The 22,164-nt window shown below is 47.4% G+C and overlaps 1 protein-coding gene across 2 annotated transcripts in view; it reads right to left on the bottom strand.

The window, feature by feature from the left end:
• The window catches only part of Lnx1 (ligand of numb-protein X 1), a 108,497-nt gene that overhangs the window by 22,801 nt on the left and 63,532 nt on the right, over positions 1-22,164 (bottom strand). For both annotated transcript variants that reach the window (XM_075943009.1, XM_075943010.1), the window contains 3 exons: positions 8,898-9,139; positions 8,151-8,303; positions 3,413-3,615 (listed from right to left, as the gene is read on the bottom strand). In XM_075943009.1, the coding sequence (XP_075799124.1) occupies positions 3,413-3,615; positions 8,151-8,303; positions 8,898-9,139 (598 nt within the window). The remainder of the gene's footprint in view (positions 1-3,412; positions 3,616-8,150; positions 8,304-8,897; positions 9,140-22,164) is intronic.

The following is a 22,164-nucleotide window of genomic DNA, read 5'->3' as shown; positions in this document are numbered from 1 at the left end:
CATAAGCCTTCTGAAAAGGACCAGGCCAGCATGAGTATGATCCTCAACATCACAAGAATCAAATTAATACAAGACCAAGTCCACAAAGGAACCAGGCTATTGTCCCCCAGCCCATTTGACTGTCTCCTTTAATCCTGTGTTCTAATAGCCTGATTTCCCACAGTAACTTTCCGCCTCTAGGGCTCAGCACTGCCTTCCTTCACCACTGTCCTTGCATAGGCCCGTATGTCTGGTTGCAAAATCTTGGCATTTATTTCTGTTGCCTGCAAATTTTAGTTTTCTTAGTTGATACAGAAGAAAAGAATTTTGAAAGGAAAGACACTCAAATGACTTTTTGCTTGTTTTGCTTTAATTTTCTAGACAAGATTTCTCTGCATAACAGCTCTGGCTGTCCTGGAGCTCCCTGTGTAGACCAGGCTGGCCTTGAACTCATAGAGATCTGACTGCCTCTGCCTCCCAAGAGCTGAGATTAAATGCGGCACCACCACTGGCTGGCTCAAACAATTACATTCGTTATTTAAAAAAAAATATTTATTTATTTATTTATTTATTTATTTATTTATTTATTTATTTATTATGTATACAATATTCTGTCTGTGTGTATGCCTGCAGGCCAGAAGAGGTCCATTACAGATGGTTGTGAGCCACCATGTGGTTTCTGGGAATTGAACTCAGGACCTTTGGAAGAGCAGGCAATGCTCTTAACCTCTGAGCCATCTCTCCACCCCCAAACAGTTACATTCTTAAAGTGAGGTGCATGCAGATCACAGGCCTGACCACTGATCTGCACCACAACACCAGATAATGATATCCAACACTATTTAGACCTAAATGAGTCAATGTTTTCTTTCTAAAAACCTTCAACATAATTTTTCTTACTGAGTTATCTGTACTTTCACCTTCAATTGTTCCATATTTTGTGTATGTGTGTGTGTGTGAGAGAGGGGGGGGAGAGAGAGAGAGAGAGAGAGAGAGAGAGAGAGAGAGAGAGAGAGAGAGAATATGTGCTTCAATGTGTGAGTGTGTTTATATGTTTCATATTGTAGTATCTGTGAGTGCTGCCTGGCGTATGTGAGTGTGTGTGCATGTCAGAACATCTGGGTGAGTGTGCCTGACAAAGTGTTAATGTCTTTGTATGTTATGATATCAGTGTTAATGTGCCTGAGTGCATGCCAAGTGTGATTTCACATTGTATTATCTGAGTGAGTCTATCTGAACGTGTGTGGCTGTGTGCTTGTTACAGTATCTGAGTTAGTAGGCCTACGTGTGTGTTGTTGACTCAGTATCTGTGAGTGGGTCTGAGTGTGTGCGAGTGTGTTGTATGGTATGGTATCTGTAATTATGTCTAGGTGTGTGTGTTGTATGATGCGATATCTGTGATTATACCTGGGTGTGTGTGAGTGTGTTGTATGGTGTGGTATCTGTGATTATGCCTAGGTGTGTGTGTTGTATGATACAGTATCTGTGATTATGCCTGGGTATGTATGATACAGTATTTGCGATTATGCCTGGATGTATGTGTTGTATGATGTGGTATCTGTGATTATGCCTGTGTGTGTGTATGTGTGTTGTATGATACAGTATCAATGAGAGGGCCCAAGTATTTCTCTGCAGATGTGAGTGTGGCAGTGTGTGTAGGAATGTCAAAAACTAGGGGGATGTCTACAAGGTCTTCTGCTAATGCTCTAATTATAAAGGGGCTCAGGGGCTTCAATAATTTCAGACAAACAAATGCACAAGGACTTTCTTAGGCTATTTACTGAAAGGGTGATCACTCTATAGCACTCCTTAAATATCCTGAAGCTGGGCCTCTCACTGGGGCCTGATGATCCAATCCACAGGGCGGCTGCTGCATCTGATTTTCTGGCTCTAATTACCCTGACCCCACAGGCCCAGCCAGGAGGCTACAGCCCCAGTGTTTGTCACCGTTCTGGAAGAAAACAGTTCCCAGGAGTCCTGCACTCTGCTTAGATTTTGGGAGTTTGCTAACATTGCTTGTTCTTGAAGCCAATTGTTAGAGGCACTTTGGAATGGGCTTTGAAGGGGCCTTATTTGAGGTCAACCATGGCCTCCTGCTACAGTTTAGAGAAAGATGAGGCTCCCTCGGTTAAGTTGAGGTACCCCCTTGTCCAAACACAAGGGAGCACTACCCTGAAGGTGGCAGAGCCTGATATCCCATTAACCCAGGCCAAGGGAAGTCATGGTCCCCTGGTAAAGGTCCCTGGCATTTCTTTTATCTTCTAGTTGCTTCCAACTAAGGGCCAAAGAATGGATTATTCTTCTGCAGCCCTCCCAGGCACAGTAGTCTCCGTTGGAACAGAGAGCAAGCCCTTCTGTAACTGGGGTCCCAGCATTTGTGGCCCACTTGAGTGACGGGCCCCGCCTGGCGTAAAACCCCAGAGACCAATGGGAATGTCAACATTTCTGTGGTAACCGTTTTCAATTATTTCTCCTCTTATCCCAATTAGTTTGCCAAACAAACAGTTCATGCTGGGACAGGAGTTGTCCCTCTGCTGCCTGCAAAGGGTGGGCTGGGGCTATTATCTGAGTATCAGATAAGAAGTAGATGAGAAGGGAGGCCGTGCTAGTCCCCTTTGGCTCACATTTGGCATCTGTCTAATAAACAACACTTCTCTCCCCCCTTCCTTTCTGTCCAAGAAATTCTTCTGCAAAGTCTCCCTTTCAACTGTGCCTTGGAGACAGTGTGCCCATGCCAGGTCATTCCACTCCTGAGACCTGGGGAATGCCTCTGGGTCATGAGACCAGATTAGAGATGATTATTGAGCTACAGATTTTCCGTAAGAGGGTATCTGAACACAATTAGATCAAATACAACAGTTGCTGTTAATCTGCTTTCCAATTTAAGAAAAAAAACATATGCTCCAGTCTTATTTTATACTAATGCTTCTTTTAAAGGAAAGGCCACAGAAGGAGCAAGAAGAGAAAGGAAGGAAACAGTAAGTGGAGAAAGAAAAGGGGGTAGATGAAAACATAGCAGATGGGGAAGAGAGAAGACAGAAAATGATACAGTAGCAAAGAGAACAGTTACATATCAGGTTTATCTCAACACAACTCTGGAAAGCGAGAGTCTTTGTATCATTATATCCACTCCCCTTGTCCTCTTCCTATCCACTTACCCACCCTCCTACCCACCCATCCATCTACCTGCTTACCCACCCACCCATCCAATTATCTGTCTACCGACCTAGCTACCCAGCCATTACCGGCTCTGAAGGATTCCACCTCTTCATCCACCTGTCCACTTATCCACCCATCTTTCCGCCCATCTGTCTATCCTTCCACCTATCCATCCAACCATTATTCACTTCCAAGGGTTTAGACTATGTGCCTTTGGCAGCCTACAGCTCATGGTCTTGTAGCTTATAGTTACACGACCATGCCTGACAGGCACCTTGAGAATGACGTCTCCTGGCAGCAGCCGTCCGTCTCTGGCAATCACTCCGTCACGGTAGATGTGCTGAATAATGATGTGAACCAGCGGGGTTTCGCTGCCCCCCACCAGCCTAATGGAGAGGCTCTCGCTGGGATCCACTCTATTGATTTTGATGCTTGTAATCTCTCCATCTGGAATCAGGTGGTACAACCTTGGGAAGGCTGGAATGGACAGAAACAGGGTTTGTTTCAGACCTTCTTGCCAAACTAAATTGTTCGCCGTTCCTCGTGCGCCTTTCCCACGTTCCTGCCTCGGTGCCAGCATACATTTCTCTGCCGGAATGTTTTTTATCCTGGGCCGAAACCCAATTTTTCCTTCAAGGCAAGTATGAAATAATCCCTTCCAATTAAACTTTACCCTGATCCCTCTGGTCCTTGCTGTCTCTAAATGCATGATCCCGTTAAGGCTGACAACTCCTCATGGCATTCAGCCTTCCATGATTGCTAACTATGCCAATCTCCTGCATCAGCATCCAGACTGAGAATCTAGCAACCAGCTTCGCTATCGGGCTGCATGTGGCTGTCTTAACTTGGCCATCCCGATGTCAATAATATCTGGTTGACTGCTTCAATTAATGTTTGAACTACTTTGATCACTCAGCAGAGGCAGTGATTTCTGGCTGCTCCATGGTTCTCTGCATAGACCTCTCTGTCCACGGGCGCCTCCGGCTGATGCTTACTGCTAGAATAGGAGTGAACAAATGGACAGATGTCGTCAGGGAATGAAGTGCAATTCTATGACTCTCTTATCCAGGAACAGAACCAGAATCTGCTTTTCTGTGATTGGAAGATCTCAGAGACTATGCTTTTCAGGCCTAAGGAGTCTTCAGCCCTCTGGCAGGCACTATTGTCAATAGCAGACAGTCAGAAGACCTAGTTCATAGTCACGAAGAGGCCAACATCATAGTCTTATGGCCACCTCCGGGAGGTTTGTCCCTCATCTGGCGGGATCACTGAACTCAGTGCTAGAGAGAAATCAAAGACTATGTGAGCTGGTGTTTCCTAACTTCAGGATTTAATCCAAGAGTCAGCTTTCCCCAGGACACATTTCTTGATCCTCCCTGGCTGTGCCAGATATGGAGTAGTTGTCTGGGTCCCTATGCAGCCCCACAGTGATAGGCAGTCCTTTATTCACGTGTGTGTGTGTGTGTGTGTGTGCGCACGCGTGTGCGCGCACACATGCTGGAATGCACAGAGAGGAAGCTGTGAAACAAGGTGATATGTCAGGAACACTCATGGCCTCATTAGTTTCTCAGGAACCAGGTGTTTACAGCAGGTCAAGGTTCACAGGCCCAGGCCCTCTGGACCAAGAACCCAGAAGCACTGACTGGCACTGTTTTTCACTTCTGTTGGAATGTAAGTGTCTAGAGGGGACACGGACTGCTGAGAATACGTCACACCTAACCTGGCTGGGAAATGGCTCCTTTGTGTAGCTTGAAGCTCAGTTAGCATGCAGAAGGCAGGGAGAGTCAGTGTCCAGTGCCTGCTGATGGCTGTCTTCACCCTTTAGCTTGTCACCTGGACAGAGAGACTATGAGCCTGGTTCTGTATAAAGCTACCTTTCGGGAGTATTTTCAAAGCCTAGAACCATAGTTCATTTCCTTAAATGAACTCAACTCTTTGTGAAAATTAAACAGGGAAAGAAGTTACTTACAGTTATTATACAGCATAATCAACGAGGTAATGCAGTGGCTAGAGGAAGTCCGGGTACTGTGAATGTGGGTTCTGAACTCCAGATTTAATTTAATGGCAGTGAATGTCTTCTGCGAGACTGTGAGTAGCAGTCTCAGCCTGTCCGCCCCGAGCGCTAACAGTACGTGAGTTACTGGGTTTGGTGCGTGTTTACATTGCTCTGACGTATTAAGTGGGCTTTAAGCTTCTGTCAGAACATGTCTGGTATCAACGGAATGGAAAGTTTTTGAAAAATCATTGTAAACAAAGGAAGTTTTGGAAATAACCATCAAAGCTCCCGATTCTCCCACAAACATTGTTCTCTTAAACAACTGGAGATATCTGATTCCATGTAGAAAGGACATGCCCGACACCACCCTCTTAAGTGTTGTTTCCTTAGAGCCAGGCCAATGAGATCCTCATGACCTTGCAGGGTTAAAAGGATTTTTTAAACTGTCAAAAATGTCCTAGTATAGACAAAAGAATTTGATCAAAGTTCTGTTTTTGTCTGAAGATTAAAGGATTTAAAAACAGTCTTTTCTGTGCACTGAACTAAGAAATGGGAACGCATATTTTCAGTCTTCCTACTGACCCTGTGAAGGTGGCGTCTTATCCCTGTTTCCAGGTGAAGAATTAGGTTGGCAATAGGAAGGAGATGGAGTGTCCAGGTTGGTCAGCAGCTGAGAGGCATGAGAAGCCACACAGGCATATGAGGGTAGAGCACGGAGGGCGCGCGAGGAGAGCACGGGGGGGGGGGGGGGGCGCATGGGGGGAGCACGGGGCTGATGGGGAGAGCATGGGGGGAGCACTGGGGCGCGTGGGGAGAGCACAGAGGGAGCGTGGGGAGAGCATGGGGGGGCGCGTGGGGAGAGCACGGGGACGCGTGGGGAGAACACGAGGGCGCGTGGGGAGAGCACGGGGGCGCGTGGGGAGAGCACGGGGGCGCGTGGGGAGAGCATGGGGGCGCGTGGGGAGAGCACGGGGCGTGTGGGGAGAGCACGGGGACGCGTGGGGAGAACACGGGGGCGCGTGGGGAGAGCATGGGGGCGCGTGGGGAGAGCACGGGGCGTGTGGGGAGAGCATGGGGGGGGCGCGTGGGGAGAGCACGGGGGCGCGTGGGGAGAGCACGGGGGCGCGTGGGGAGAGCATGGGGGGCACGTGGGGAGAGCACGGGGGCACGTGGGGAGAGCACGGGGGCACGTGGGGAGAGCACGGGGGCGCGTGGGGAGAGCACGGGGGCATGCGGGGAGAGCATGGGGGGCGCATGGGGAGGCACAGAGGGCACGTGGGGAGAGCACGGAGGGCGGGCAGGTTGGGAGAACATGGAGGACACGTGGGGAGGCATGGAGGGCGTGTGAGGAGAGGACAGCATAGGAGTCATAGACACTGCTTATGAATTTTCCAAGGGCGGAGTAAATAAAGTGCCTGGGGCTTTAACTTTCAACTCCAAAAAGTGTTTTGGAAGGTTTCAAAAGAGCCAGAACTTGAAGTTAAAATCCCGATTATCCTGATGTGTGTGTGTGTGTGTGTGTTGTGTTGGTTGTTTAGCTGTGTGACTTTGGGCTTCTTACCTAACCTCTCTGGATCATTTTCCTTATCCTGTAAACTAGGAATGACAATCCTTATCTCAGTATTCTTTTCTTTTAAGATTTATTTATTTATCTATCTATTTATATGAATACAGTGTTCTGTCTGCATGTATGCCTGCACTCCAGAAGAGGGCATCAGACCTCACTGTAGAAGGTTGTGAGCCACCATGTGGTTGCCAGGAATTGAACTCAGGGCCTCTGGAAGAGCAGTCAGTGCTCTTAACCTCTGAGCCATCTCTCCAGCCCCTTATCTCAGCATTCTGTATGACTCAGAGCTCTGACTGTTACTGCTCTTGATTTTTAATGCTGTTATTTACTGTGCAGTTAATAAGAAGCAGATGCGGTGTATGTCTGCAAGCCCAGTAGTGTCAGGAGGCTTGCTGTGAGTTTGGGATCAGCCTGATCGTCACAGGAAGTTCTAGACTAACCAAGACTTCAAAAAAATTATTTTCTGAGACAGACCTTGTCTCAAAAAATGTTAATTTAACCTAAAAGCTTCAATATGAAATGAAAAGAAAGGTGGAAATCAATATCTCCTCAGCTCTACTTACTCTGGGGAAAACGTAAGTCATACATGAACTAAGATTCATGAACTAAGTATGGCTTCACAGGTCAACAAGGGCGTTTGGAACAAGCTGAGTAAACTCTCTGTGTGCCTCAGTATACTTGGTTATAAACAGGGCTGAGGACAGTGAACCTTCCTGGAATCCACCAGTGACCTGGAGATGTGCCTGGTTACAGGCTCCTTGTGATGACTTCTCAATGAGAAAAGGCATATAGCACATCTGGAGTGTCTCATGTGCAGGCGTGGTAAGAACGCTTGTCTATCAGTCTGTACCACTCTGTAGGTAAAGGTGCTTTTCAAGGACCCACAAGAGTGGTCAGTGGCTCAAGGCCCTTGCTGACCTGAGTTCCAGCCTCAGTCTTCTGACCTCCGCATGCACTGTGACACATGAGCACATGTGTACGTGGGCCTGCGCAGCCACCTCCACCCGCACACAATAAATAAGAGAATAAAGAAAATTAAGGCCATAAATCAAAACAAAGGAGCCAACTTGTTGCTTATTGGTTTGTACAGAACTCGCGGTATCCACGGCCTTTTCCATTTCAGCCGCAGACTGTGTGTCCTGCCGTGCGGTGAGAATGATTTAAAAGAAAATTTCCCTCTCTAACTATGGTAATTATCTTCATATGCGTTAAGCTGGCACCTGAAGTCCAGGGAGCAGATGCATTTTCCCTCATCTTCGTAGAAAGATGACAAAGAAGATGAGGGTTTCAGCCCTTACACAGATGGAGAGGCTGATCAAGGTTAAAAACCAAGGCTTGGGAAGAGAGGGGTCACAGAGGCTGGCTGGTGGTCAGGCTGTTAGCATCCCTGAAGTGACTCTGGAAACCCAGCCTGTGGCTAGCCTGGGGGAGGGATGGGGATTCCTTTACCTTCAGGGACAGTGGCGTTCTCAGAGTTCTCCCTGCCCTGGTCGGTGTGGTTGTCAACGGTACTTCCGCTCTTGGTCCTTCGAAGAACACTCAGAGCTCTGTTGATCTTTTTAAAAGAGCGGCTTCTCATGGTGGAGCGCTCAAAGGGCCGTGCTAAGGAGAGATGTAACGGAAAAGGGAGTCACAGGTTTACGGCCATCATCCCTTAGCCAAGTGCGCTGCTCTGGGCCTGGAATCCCAGCACTCAGGAGGTCAGACAGGAAGCCCAGGAGGTCAAAGTCAGCACGGAGTGAGACTCTGCCTCAATACAAACAGAAAAGTGACTACGGTAAAAAAAAAGAAAGAAAGAAAGAAAGAAAGAAATCTCTTATATATTAAAGAGATGAAATGGGATAATACGTTATTAAAACAGTGATTGCCTCTTAGTGATAAGAGTTTATTTACCCATACTTCTAGATTCTCTTGTAATAAGAAAGCGTATCTCACTGGTGTAAAATCTTTTCTCCCAGGGAGGAACCGTAAGCCATCAACTGCCTTCACCAAGTCAGATTACACGGCCATAAAAATCTGAGCACTCACAGTTCCTCTCACTTTGGAGAACTGGACATGGAGTGGCTGCCAAAACTACCAGAACCATTTCCCCTTAAAAAAAAACATTTCCAGAACTTTCCACCACGAGTATTCTACAGAGGGCAATCCCAGGGAAAACCAAGAGCCTGTTCCCGGACACCCACCCGTCTGACTCACCCCTGGTTCGGTTGCTCCGGCCAGAGTCCGAGAGGTTGGCTACCGCCTCCCCCTCCTCCACTGGGGACACGTAGGCAGGGTTGTCTAGGCCAGGCTCGTCGGTCATTAAGGAGATGGTGGCAGCGGCCGAAACCTCTGAGGAGAGGGGCACTACTGTGAGACTGGCAGAGCCGTCGGTGCAGCCATCTTGTGAGCGCCTTTTCCGGTCCTTGGTCAGGCCATAGTGGGAGGCACCTTTGCAGCTGGAGCAAACGCAAATGGGGCAGTTTGGTTAGGACTCCAAATACACAATCTGCCCGTGGATAGCCCAGCCTTCCCCTTTCACACATACGAATTCAGTATGAACTTGATGACTTGAGATAGTAATTAAAATTGCCTGTTGCGTTCTCCTAGCACTGTCTCCACACTGGCGACTGAGCAGTAGGACATCGAATCGACCTGACTGTGGTGCGGGGATGGAGAGCTCTAACGTTTGGACTTGGCAATGGCTTCTTACTGGCGTCTATTTTGACTAGGAACGCCCTTCGTCACATTCCTACTCCTTTCTTTCGGTTTTGATCCCACGGTGTAGGACATAAATATACGAGGTCACTCCCAGAGCCCGTATTTAGCTGACCAGAGAAACAGAACCGCCCTTGCCGTAAAGCCACAAGGCTTATTCAAAACTGCTATTCTCTAGGGGTGGGCGTGGTGGCTTCCATTCCTGTCCCATTCCTAGGTCTGTTAATGCCTCCCCTGCTCTTCAGAGGGACCAACACCAGGGGTTCTCACACACTGGAAAATGTCACATGCCACACATCAGGAAATAAAAATATCTTTGATTTTTATCATTAACAACAGAAACTCCTTCTGACTGTTTTCTTGTTTCTATCCATCTTATTCATTATTTCATCTCACCAAGAACCAAACTTTGAAAGTAGACCACGCATTGGTACAATAGGGGAAGGGAGGAATGCCAGGGCTCAGAAGACCAATGTGTGAGCCAGTTTAGAGCCTTATTCTTCGTGAACACATTTCATTGCCAGTAGGCTAGTCAGGTCCGTTCACCGACGAACTGCTGGAGAGGGCAGCCAGACGACACAGCTGCTGTCCTAACAGAAATCGCACTAATGAGCTCCTTCAAGCGGCCATGGGTGTGCTGATTCTATTATTCTTCCCGGTTTATTACACAAACCCCATATCTGCGGTTCTCAGCTTATGGCTCGCAACCCCTTTGGGGGTTGAATGACTCTCACAGGGGTCTTCTGAGACCCTCAGAAAACACAGATATTTACATTATGACTCATAATTTACATTGAGATTCATGTAGCAAAATTACAATTATGAAGTAGCAATGACAATAACTCCATTGGTTGGAGGACAACGTGAGGAGCTGAGTTAAAGGGCTGCGACATTAGGAAGACTGAGAACCACTGCAGTATACGATTCAAGTCTTTTATTTTCTGTTTATTTGCTTATTTTTCTCTTATAACATTTGCAACCTTACTTGAATGATGCTTTGTGTCCTTGAAAGGACACAGATGCCACTGCGCATCTGCAGTTAGCAGGCTTCACTCCTTACTTTCCCATGTCTGCGATCAGGATGTACCGAGGATTCCGAGCAGTATCCGCTGCCAGGCAGCAGCTGTGGTGTAGGAACCACTGCCTGGGCATGGCTGCCACCATTGTCGCGTCCCTCCCACTGTGCTGGGTCCACGCTTTTCTTTACTCCACTGAGTGTGGTTGCCACGCAAACGTCTTACAACAGAATCCACCACGGACATACTGCTATACCCATCCTTCCCACTCCTCAGTTCCCAGCAGAGGAGCATTTTCCTGCAGTAGGTGGGATTAACACAGAGACCCCCAAGTGGACGATGTGCAGTGAGAAACTTTGGAACACTCAGTCCTAGATGAGATGTCTTCGTCAAATCTCCCCTCTCAGGGAGGAGGGATCTATGCAGACGAGCAGGTGGGAAGAGTGTTAAGAGCCAGAGGTGGTGGATGCTCCAAGGAAACAGTGTCTTCCAGACACAACAGGACTCAAATGCATGCGCTCTCAGAGAGACAGACAACACACACATGACCTGCACAGGTTCAAACCAGATAAATCCCAGCACCAAGAAGGGAAGTGGGAGCAGAGTCCCACTATTAACCCAGAAGGTACCTCAATTATACCTGCTGGAAAGGGGGAAATTAGTTTTCTCCAACCGAGTGCCACTAGGTATATCAATTATTCTTCCAAACAGTCCCCATGTCCCAGAGTAGTTACCCATCACAAACAAACCCTATGATTTTGTGTGCTTTTAATTTTGTTATTTTTTTCTCTTATTGGGTTTTTTTTTTGTTTTAATTTTCTTTTCCTTTTTCTTTCTTTTTTTGAGGGAAAGAGAGAGAACGCAAAGTTGTATTGGGACCGAAGTGGGGACAATCTGGGAGGAGTTAGGGAAAGAATACGATTAAATATATTTATGAAGAGGCCATTATACTTCAGCATCGGAATGAAAAGTTACTGAATATAAAAAAAAAAGCGGAGGATTTGCCAGTTTTGTTTTAATGAAGCAGACATCCATCCCTAGAAGAATGTCTACAATGTTGTTATTTTCTTTCAAGGGAAAAAGCAAATGGTTTATTTTGATTTATTTCATGTGTATGAGTGTTTTGCTTACATGTATGACATGAATTATGTGGATGCCTGGTGCTGGCAGAGGCCAGAGAAGGCATCAAATCCCTGTAACTGGAGTTACAGATGGTTGTGAACCACCATGTTGGTGCTGGGAACCGAACCCAAGTCCTCTGGAAGAGCAGCCAGTGTGTGTGTGTGTGTGTGTGTGTTTATGTGTGTGTGTGTGTGTGTGTGTTTATGTGTGTCTTGAGACAGGGTTTCTCTGTGTAACAGCCCCAGCTGTTCTGGAACTAGCTCTGTAGACCAGGCTGGCCTCAAACTCAAAGAGATCTGCCTGCCTCTGCCTCCCAAGTGCTGGGTTTAACGCCAAGCACCACCACTGTCCAGTTGCTGCCAGTGTTTTTAACTGCTAAACCCTCTTTCTAGCCCCAAAAGGCTCCATCCCAGGGCTGGAAAGATGGTTTGGTGGTTAAGAGCCCATCCTGTTCTTGCAGAGGGTCCTCATTCAGCTCCCAACACCCATGTCAAGTGGCTCGTACAACCTCTTGTAACTCAAGGTCTGGAGGGATCTGACTCCTCTGCCTCCATGAGTACTCCTTCTGTACTCGTGTGCACATACCCCGATGCGCGCGCGCACACACACTTTAGAAATAAAGGAAATGTTTAAGCGAATGTTTTCTTTCGGTAGAAAGACACTCCCAAAGAGAAGAAAAGCCGTACTGCATTTGTCATGGAAAAGGATCGCCCGTCTCACACCAAGCAATGCAGCCCAGGCCAGAGGGAGTAGCTGGGTTAACATAAGTGCATTTTACAGCCAATGGAGCCTGCTGTGAGTAACCTAGTCATGCATAGGGGTGTTTGGGTAATTTAACTGGAGACACATTTTAAGATTCCCTTTTCTTGTTAGTAAATACAATACAATGCTTTTAATAACCAGTGGCATTTTAAATGTGATGACATGCGGTGTTACTCTCAGTCGAAGGGGCCTGTGATTACACAACTTCACACCCTCATTTGCTAGAAGACAGACAGGCCGGTACAAGCTGGAGCTTATACTTTTGAGCTGACCCCAGAACTCCTCCTGGGAAGCCTTAGCATCCCTTTTGAATTGGTGAGGTGCTTTTTTTTTTCATCCTCATTAGTTACTTTGGCTTGAAATTATTCTGCTTCAGAAGAGTGAAGTGGTTGATATGGGGAATTTAAAAATTGGAAGAAATACTGTGTGATGGAAAAAATCCTAGCCAGCACACGTTGGAGAGCGCCAAAGCTGTAATCTGAGAGCAGAACGCTTCTCTGGAGGCCAGCAGCATTTGGTCAGCAGTGCACAGGATGGAAGATTTGGAGACAGCATCTCTTTGCGGTGCTTGACCAAGCAGTGCCCTTGACCATGCGCTCAGCCAGAGCAGGGAAAGTATTTCCCTAGAACACGGCTGTGTGGACTGGCACAAGCTATGGCTTTCTTCGAGGGACATAACCTGTCCCATTGAGAAAGCTGAATCTCATCCCTGTGCCTTGAGAGAACTGGAGAGGAGAAATTCCAAGACCACGACCATTAAGACACCACTGCTGTCTCAGATTTCTGGGGCTCTAAGGACATATTTTTTTTTTTGAATCCAGAAGAGGAAACAGCGTTCAATGGATGACGAGACTCCTCCTTGGCACTCGATTCTCAGCTGTAGTTACAATAGCTGGGGAGTGTGCAGAACCTACATGGAGACATTCAGACTCATGAGCTCTGGATAAAAACCAGGGTCACAACTCACCCTTCTGTCATGTCGGCTTTCTCCGTCTTCTCGGCTTAGCCTGAATCTGCGGCCGAGGGATAGACGAAAGTAGTGGCTGTACTTACTAATTATAGCTTCTGTGGTGACTGATACTGGGGGCTCTTGATTTACGGGCACAGTCGAGTGAAGGAGAAGGGGAAGAGCTGATTGATGGTAGCCAGGACAGGAAGATAGGCTGCACCCTGGCTGCGTTCAAAGCCAGCAGGATTTATGCTCCCTTCAGTTACCTGAGCCCTAAGTACTCTCAGGTGCTGATGGCCGTGGGCTTGAAGGATGAGCATAAGAACACAGAACACCATTACTTCAACTCAAGCCACAAACTCTGGATATGCTGTCTGCCAAAACAAGCATCCTGGAATCATCTTTCTTGGTACTGATGAAGTCTGGGTCCTGAGCTCCTCCGTTGAAACCAGCAGCCAGTGACAGATCAGTCTGCTTCTGAGGGCACCAGCACCAGGTGCCCTGGAATTTGGGGTTGAGGGGTTGAATGTGTGAAGAGGAAATGAACCCTCTTTCTACAAATAGTCTCGAGTCTGTGGTATGAGCCGCTAATGGGAGCTGGAACTAGGATCCGGATGGAGCCCAGACATGGTCCACAAAGGTCCTAAGGGGGACCTCCACAGAGCGCAGCCTGCCGGGTGGGGGTGGTCCTAGCTCATTTGCAGGGAGGGGCTTCCTGCTGTCTGTGAACTGGCCCACTTAGGATAGCTTGCAAGCTGCCCACAAGAAAGTAAGCCCCTACCCTCACAACATTATCGGAACAACACAACCCTCCCTGAGGCGATCTCCCTCCTTCTCTCAGTGGCTTCTGATACAAACCGGACTCAACTCCTCACTCAGAATCCATTAATTGTCCAGTCTCCTCTCACTGTAACCCGGGGACTGAACTCACAGGTTAGTGAAGCAAGGGAACAGGGAAATGAGTCAGGTAAGCCAGGCAGGAACCATGGCAAGCGGTGTTGATTCTAGTACGGGCTTTTAGCTGAGAAAGCTAGCTCATGAGAAGGCTAGCCCAGTGTTGTCAGGAGCAAGCAATCTGGACACTAAAACCCACATTTTAATGTGAATTTTTTTTTACATATGTGTTTTAAAACACTGTGCGGTCCAAACAAAACACAAACACACATGTAGCACACATCTACCTCAAAGAAAAGCACATTCCAACCACCGGTAATAAGAAAACCTGCCAGTGTGGGAGAATTGGGCCCGTTTCTCTCTTCTCAGTTCTCTAGGAAGCAATATGAAGCCGGAGTGGTGGGGTGCACACCTTTAATCCCAGCACTCGGGAGGCAGAGACAGTGAATCTCTGAATTAGAGGCCAATCTGGTCTACAGGACAGCCAGGGCTACACAGAGAAACCCTGTCTCTTGAAAAACCAAAAACAAAGAAGAAGCAAATTGACTCTGGCGTTCTGCTTTCTGCTACTTGTATGAAGTGTGAGGTGCACGTGAACACAGCGGCAAGATGGGGGCTCAAGAGGGCTTCCCTTTCACTCACCTGTCCCAGGCCACTTTTCTGACCAAGTTGGAGGTTGAGAGTGAATTCTCAACTGTTCCTTTTCTTTCAAAAGAACTGATAGTTTGCTTGAAACCGGAACTTAACCAGAAAGGCGACATCTAGTCCTATGAGATATACCTGTTCTTTCTCCCATGCCAAGGGAGCCAACGGCGGAGACTCCAGCGAGAAGTGAGTTTCCTGCCAACAGTTGGCTCTGACGCCTTTGATGGCGTCTGAACCAGACTGTGAGTTCCTCATGTTCTTCCCTCACACAGCCTGGCCTCCAGCCCAGAGCTTCCCTGAGCTCTGGACTCAGCTATCAGACGCTCCACATCCTCACTTTGACATCTAATACACATCCTCAACACAACATCCACACATCCTGATCCCCCTGCCAAGCCGGTTCTTACATCTTTCCCATTGTGTTAAAGAGCTCCTATATCCATCACATCTGTTCAGGCCAAAAACCTCAGCCTCAGCCTCCATTCCTCTTTTTCCTTTGGCATCCCAGGTACAATCTAACAACAACAACAACAACGACAACAACAACAACAAATCATCCAGAAACCAGCAGGTGCTCATCGCCGCAGCCACCGTGCCCCACCTTATCAGTGGCTTACTGCCCTAACCTCCTGTTCTATGCTCCATCCTTGCTCTTCCCCAATTATTCTCAACACGAACATCTGCTATGGTTCTAATATGGTTTGGATATATCCCCCAAGGGTTTGTATGTTGAAATTTAATTTTCCTGTGCCGTTAGGATTATGGAATGTTAATCTAAGCATGGTGTTTGGAGATTGGGGATCTCTGGGAAGCGATTAGGATTAAACAAGGCCATCAGGATGGGATCCCTGTGACGGGATGCTGCTGGCCTTAGCAGAAAGACAACAGTCTCTCCTATCCTTGCCACATGATGCCCTGTGCTTCCCATGGCACCATGCAGTCCCAGCACAGGGGCTGGACCTCACCACCTTCATATTAGGATTCTAAATCCCTAACATCATGAAAAATAGTTTTATATAATGACTGTTGAGACGGTGACCTTTACACAGAAACATTTACCTGAATAGTTATTCGGTTAAGGTAAATACTTTAAAAATTTATTACAATTCTTCACCTGTGGGAGAGGACATTCCAGCACAGGTGTGTGGAGGGCCGAGGACAACTTGTAGAAATTGTCTCTCTCCGTCCCTATGCGGGTCCTGGGAGCCAAGCTCAGGTCATCAGGCTTGGTGGCAAGTGCCTTTACCTGCTGAGCTGTCTGGCCAGGACATGGAACAATACTTTAAGACCTAAATACAATATCCAAATAATTAACTAAGGAATTTAAGTTCCAGATGCAGTGATAGTTTCTATACTAGACAACTATGGTAAGGACGGATGCACATATGTGATAGCACATTATGACCAGGTGTGGTGGCACACCTCTGATATGACCAGGTGTGGTGGCACACCTCTGATATGACCAGGTGTGGTAGCACATGCTTGCAATTCCAGCACGTAGGATGGTGCAGGAGGCCTTGAGTCAAAGTCGACCCGGGCTACATAGGAAGACTGTCTCATAAAAACAACAGCAAAAAGAACACACAGAAATGAGAGTATTTCACAGTAATATGGAATTAACTAGTTGAGAATTACAATGAATCCAATAAGATGAACCAGTAGCCATGCAGCATCCCTCTCTTGGATAGAGATAGTGCCCTTCTTTAGGATGGAGACACAGCATCTCTCTCCAGGATGGAGACGCAGCATCTCTCTCCAGGATGGAGATGCAATGTCCCTCTCTAGGATGGAGATGCAGTATCCCCCTCTCAGATGGAGATGCAGCGTCCCTCTCTAGGATGGAGATGCCGCGTTCTCTATAGGATGGAGATGCCTTCCTTTCTTCTCTTGGGACCTGGAAAGAGCCAGCTCACGGATTCCCATGCCTTTCATGGCTGGTGGCAGAGACACCAGTTGGACTTCCGCTAACTGGTTTGCTCTGGACAACCACAGGGCTGTAAGTAAACCTCTGTTGAACCCAACCGAGTAACAGTCATCCTTTCCGCATTGCACTACAGAAACCCCAGGTTGGGAACTGCAGGATGTGCCCACATGGTCCTGGCAATATTTAGTTACCCATGGTTGGCTGTGATATGGGTCTGGGACCCCTCTCCCTCAGCAAGCTCATCACGTCCCTCTTCAGTCCCACATATTTTAAAATCAAAATGTCGAGGAAAGGAGAAAAGGAGGAATAGATTTTCAACCGGCCTTTATTTCCCTCGCAACTTCACTATACAACTTTGACAGTTTTATTGCTTTGTTTTGTTTGGGGGTGGGGGTGGAAGGGTCTCGCTACAGTGTAACCCAGCTTTGACAAGCAAGGCTTGACTTTATAATCCTCCTGCCCTTGCGATCTGGGGCTATACACCCATGTCTCACACTCAGCTTAGAATGCATTTTAAATCATGCCTGTACTTAACACCAATGAAGGCTTCTGATTACATACCTTCTTTTGATGCTGGTACAGTGAAGGCTTTATAGAATAGTACTAAAATACTTCTTCTTATTCAATGAATTCACCGAGGGCCATGCAAGAAACATGAGGAGGTGGAAAAAACTAGATTTTCAGGTTAAAAACACCTAGGTGGGAATCATCTCCGCAACCTTACCACTCTGCAAATCTAAACAAGTTCCCCAGTCAATCCCCCTGACTCATTTCCCGTAAGTCAAATGATATTTATTTACTGTGAGGTTTAAATATTCGTGTGCAGTGCCCAGCACTGCCTGGAATTCAGTAGCAAGGTGACGAGCAGTAACTAGTGTAAATATACCTCAATGTGCGTGGTTAGACACTGGATGCAGAGAAAAATATTGTACAACGTGTAACTAGGGGCTGACGTGGAAACAGGAAAACCGTCATGCCTTGTTATTGGAGAGATGCAGGTAGAGACTAGCTTTGGGAGAGCACAGAGAAAGAGCGCACTCTGCTTAGGGGCATCAGGGAAGGCTTTTCAGAAGAGGCGAGTTGGGGTTGGAGAATGGCTCAGCGGTTAAGAGTACCGGCTCTTCTTCCAGAGGACCCAGCACCCACATGGCAGCTTTCAACCGTCTGTGATTACAGTTCCAGGGGATCCGACACCCTCACACAGACATACATGAAGACATGTTAACTATCAGAAGAGGGGAGTCCAGAGAAATGAGTGATATCAGCTAACAGCCAAGATGGAGACACTACATTCAAAGGCCCCAAGGACAAGCGCATGGTGAGTGTTAGTTAGGAAGGGTGGATTCCATACACCATACACGTGTCCTGTTACATGCTGAAGGGGAAAGAAGGGTGAAAGTGAGATCCAGACAAGTAGGTAAAACCTGGGACACATGACTACCGGCCCCACTCCTGGGCTCTGGCAAGGCTCTCATCCTCTTGGGGCTGGGACAGTAGCACAGAGAAGTCTGATGTGTGACTGAAGAGGGAGGAGGCAGGAGAAATGAAGCCGACAGTGCCCAGCTCCAAGTCTCCTCTTCAGGACCATCAGCCTAAACAGGGTTGCCGCTGCCAACACCAGCCAGCCAGCCACTTCATGTATTAGAGTGAGCATGCAAAATTTCCTCCCCCCTTCCTTCCCTCCCTCCACTTCTTTCTCGTCCTTGATCTATTCTATGATTCTTTCTCTTTCTTCTCTCTCTCTCTCTATCTCTCCCTCTTTTCCTCCCCCCTCCCTCACTTTCTTTTCTTTCTTTCTTTTTGTTTTTTGAGCTAGATCCTCACCATGTAGGGCAGGTTCCTCTGGAACTTGTAACCCTCAGCATCCTACATGCTAGGCTTACACGGTCGAGCCGCTGTCTTTAGTGCTTCCCCTTTAAAAGACCATTCCTTCTCTCCCAGAGAGTATAGCTTGCAAGAGAGCACACTCACGCTCATCTTGAGCACACCAAGCCCTCGGCACAGTGCACAAAATGCAGGCAGACAGCGCATCATAGTGCCACAGGCTGGGCTAACACAGCTTAGGCCTGAGAGTAGCTATTTTTTCTTCCCTCCTCTTATTAGATGTTTTCTATTTATGCTTCTGATTGTGCTGGCGGAGACATGGTTTTAATACTTGCAAGCTGCCTTAATCCTCTTTTGGGCGTATGGAGAAGACAGGCTATATATTTTAAATAAATGACAATATTTTGTGTCTTTAATGTAAAGCACTAGAAATCTCCATTGTGTTTGAGATAAAAATAAATGGATCGTGCGTGATCTCCAAAGCGCTCCCACTGAGACTCCCGAGCCCACCCTGGAGTTGGACCCAGCCCTGCCAGTTCGTTCTCATCATGCTGCTTGGAAGAGACTCAATAGCTGTGGCGTAGTTTCTATTAAGGGAACTGCTCTAGCACCCAGACTTCCTGATCCCGAACACAAGGTTCCTACCTAGAAACTTTCTGAGCTCTGATTGGATAGTTATTGGCTATATTTTATTTCCTATACCTGTACCTTCTCAAACAATTCCTCTTTGACCTAAGGACGTTAGGTAAAATTAGTCTTAACATTCTTTTGATTTCCCTTCTAGGTTAAAACCCATACTCCCTGGGGTGGAACCACAGGGTCATTTACCTAGAAGTAAGTAGCCAGTAACAAAGTACCAGAAAAGATACCAGTAATAAACATGAGTGTTTCTGTGTAGTCTTGGGTGAAGGCGGCATAAGTTAATAAGTCAAAGAGGTCACCCAGGGAGCAAGTGCACCCTCTGGTAGTCAGGATAGAGCCAGAGTGTGAATTTGAACTAAGGTGGATCTCATCCTAAAGAGACAACAGACTTCCTATCTCCCCGTTGGCCACACATTGCTACCCCCATCCTCATTACTTCCTCTCTTCTGCCTGCAAACCTCCAGGGGAAATGTCCCGAGGTCTCCACTTGTTAATCAACACCAGAGAGGAAAAATTCCAAACAAGCAGAGAAACCAAGTGAGATGGGAGGTTGGGTTCCAGCTGCCTGAGGCTCTGGGGTAGATGGGTGATGTCAGGGGAGGCATTCAGACCTCAGGATAGATTTTGCACAGGCAATGGATAGGTCCAATGCCAGTAGGCACGCATGACTCAGTTTACCCAAGATGCTGTGCACGCCTGAGATACAACTGGCCAGACTCTGAACAGGGTCAGCTTCTATCTGAGGGTGGGGTGAGATGGGGAGAAATCCTAGAGAGGAAATGCGTCTCTTTTCCCTTCAGATTAATGGCGCTCCTCTGCTTCTATTTTTTTCCTATTAATTTACAGAGTTAGCATCTATAGGAATCTGGTTCTGTGTTTTGATCCTTCAAATCTCAATTCACAATGCAGGATCATCAGTTAGAGCCGTGCATGCAGACAGTTCACTTGCTATGTACTGTGGACCAGGCATGTTGTGGAACACTTCCATGTGCACTGACCCATCCAATCCTCACACCAACCCTAAGAGCAAAATATCGCTATACCCAGCTTGCCAGTGAGAAATGAAAGTACGGAGACCCTAATAACCCTCCCAGGCACACACAGCTAGGAACTGGAGGGGATGGCGGAATTCTCTTTGAGCTGTGCCCATTAGGGTTGTAAGATGCCTTCATGGCTGTTGACTGGTAATTGAGAGGTGCTTGGGATACGGGAAGCAGAAGCAGAGGAAATACAAGGAAAATTAGAAGCAGGCGATTCTTCACGACTGTATCATCCTCTGCAGCTACTGCATGGCTCTCGCGAAGAACTCAGGCAGTGTGACCTGCCAAGCGTGGCCTGTTCTCATCAAGCCTGTGCCTTCAGGCCTGGAGCTGAGAGATGTGAGCCACAAACATCACACTGCCCGTGTCCTTGTCTCTGCCCTGTCATCTGGGCCTTTTGCCAGCAGAGTGCACATCCTAGGTCCCAGAATGCCCTTGGGCTTCCCGCTTCACTGTCATTCTTCATCCCCAGAAATAACCCAATTATCTCTGGGAATAGTTTTGGCTTCTGCCTCCTAGAAGCAGAAGTTTAAAAGCATCCTTTCTGGGCTTCTTGGCACTTTTGGGAGGATTATTTATTCTGCCTGTAGAGGGAGCTCGTGAGTTCTGGACTTTAGCGTTTGCTGTTAAAATCGGGCTTTACTAAGAGAGTAAAGAAGCCCACACTGCTGGCGTTCCCCGTTTGTTCCTGTTCATGCCAGTGGTTATGACAGTCATTAGATTGTGTGTTTCTTTATTAGCAGGCATAGAATTGGGGCTTAGCTTATTCAACATTGTCCTGACCAGGTGATGTTACCCCCACTTTACAGGTATAGACAATGAAGTTCAACTTGGCAGCAAGAGCTGAAAGTCAGACACAGCTTTGGGATTCTGATGTTAGTTTAAATCCTCTTCATATCTGTCTTATGACAATGTCAACAATGTCACTGTTCTGGAGGTGGCTTACCAGTTCTGAGCACACTTTCTGCTCAACCTATTTAGTTCCCATTATAACCTAGCAGGTTATGCAGATTTGGAAACAATGCATAGCTTAACTCTCCCATGGTCATGGTTAACCTCTAGTGACCAGCAGTCCCTGTTTGCCTGGGACTAACCTGGCTCTGAGATGCAGAATTCCCATATTAAAACTGCTCAGTCCCAGGCATACCTGATAAACTGGTCACCTCATTGGTGGCAGACAGTGTGACATCAGAGGTGTGGGTTCCCAATAGGACACTAGTGCATCTCACCCCATTTTCTATGTTTTGGCCCAATTAGTTAATGAAAGCTTCTTGGGGGATGGGGGAATGGGGTGGGGATTTCATAGTTTCAGATGCCTCCGGGGGTATCCTCGCTCGAGTGTTGTCAAGGATGCCCCTCCTCCCAGCAGCTGCTCCTTCTTAGCAACCCTGCAGGTTCAATTGTATGCAATCCCAGGGCCTCCCAGATCCCAGATCCTTGAAGAATCGCCTCACTGTTTAGGTTAGACAAAGCCTAGCTGATAGCCAGGAGTGTCTGATAAATACGAGCGCTGCTCCCTGGGTGCCTCGGAAGAATTCCAAAGCCCAAACCAGATGTGCGATTGACAGAAGCTGATGAGCGATGGTGGAGGGTTTGGGCACAGTCCACATGCCAGGTCAATTCTTCATAGAGACGTCAGGGTAGTTTATCCATCCTACGGCTCTCTGGCCCCTGTGAGGTCATCAACTTCTCTTCCTGGACATTTTGGGGGAGGGGAGCTGGTGATTCTCAAGCTACAGACAACAGGAACTTTTGTCAACTGTGTAGGGATTCCAGTGTACATGACGGGGTGGTGGAGGAGGCCAGCTTTAGGCCCAACTTTTGGTCCCCGCCATTTTTGATGCCATTGAGAATTATTCTTACTTGAAATCACTTGGCAATGAGCTCAGCCTGGTGGTGTTGGTCTATGATAGCAGCTACTCAGGAGGATCACAGGTTCTACTTATCT

Source organism: Microtus pennsylvanicus, chromosome 12, assembly GCF_037038515.1.
Source record: "Microtus pennsylvanicus isolate mMicPen1 chromosome 12, mMicPen1.hap1, whole genome shotgun sequence".
Classification (NCBI taxonomy): Eukaryota; Metazoa; Chordata; class Mammalia; order Rodentia; family Cricetidae; genus Microtus; species Microtus pennsylvanicus.
Note: the sequence above shows the minus strand (reverse complement) of the source record. Positions and strands in the feature narration are given on the sequence as shown.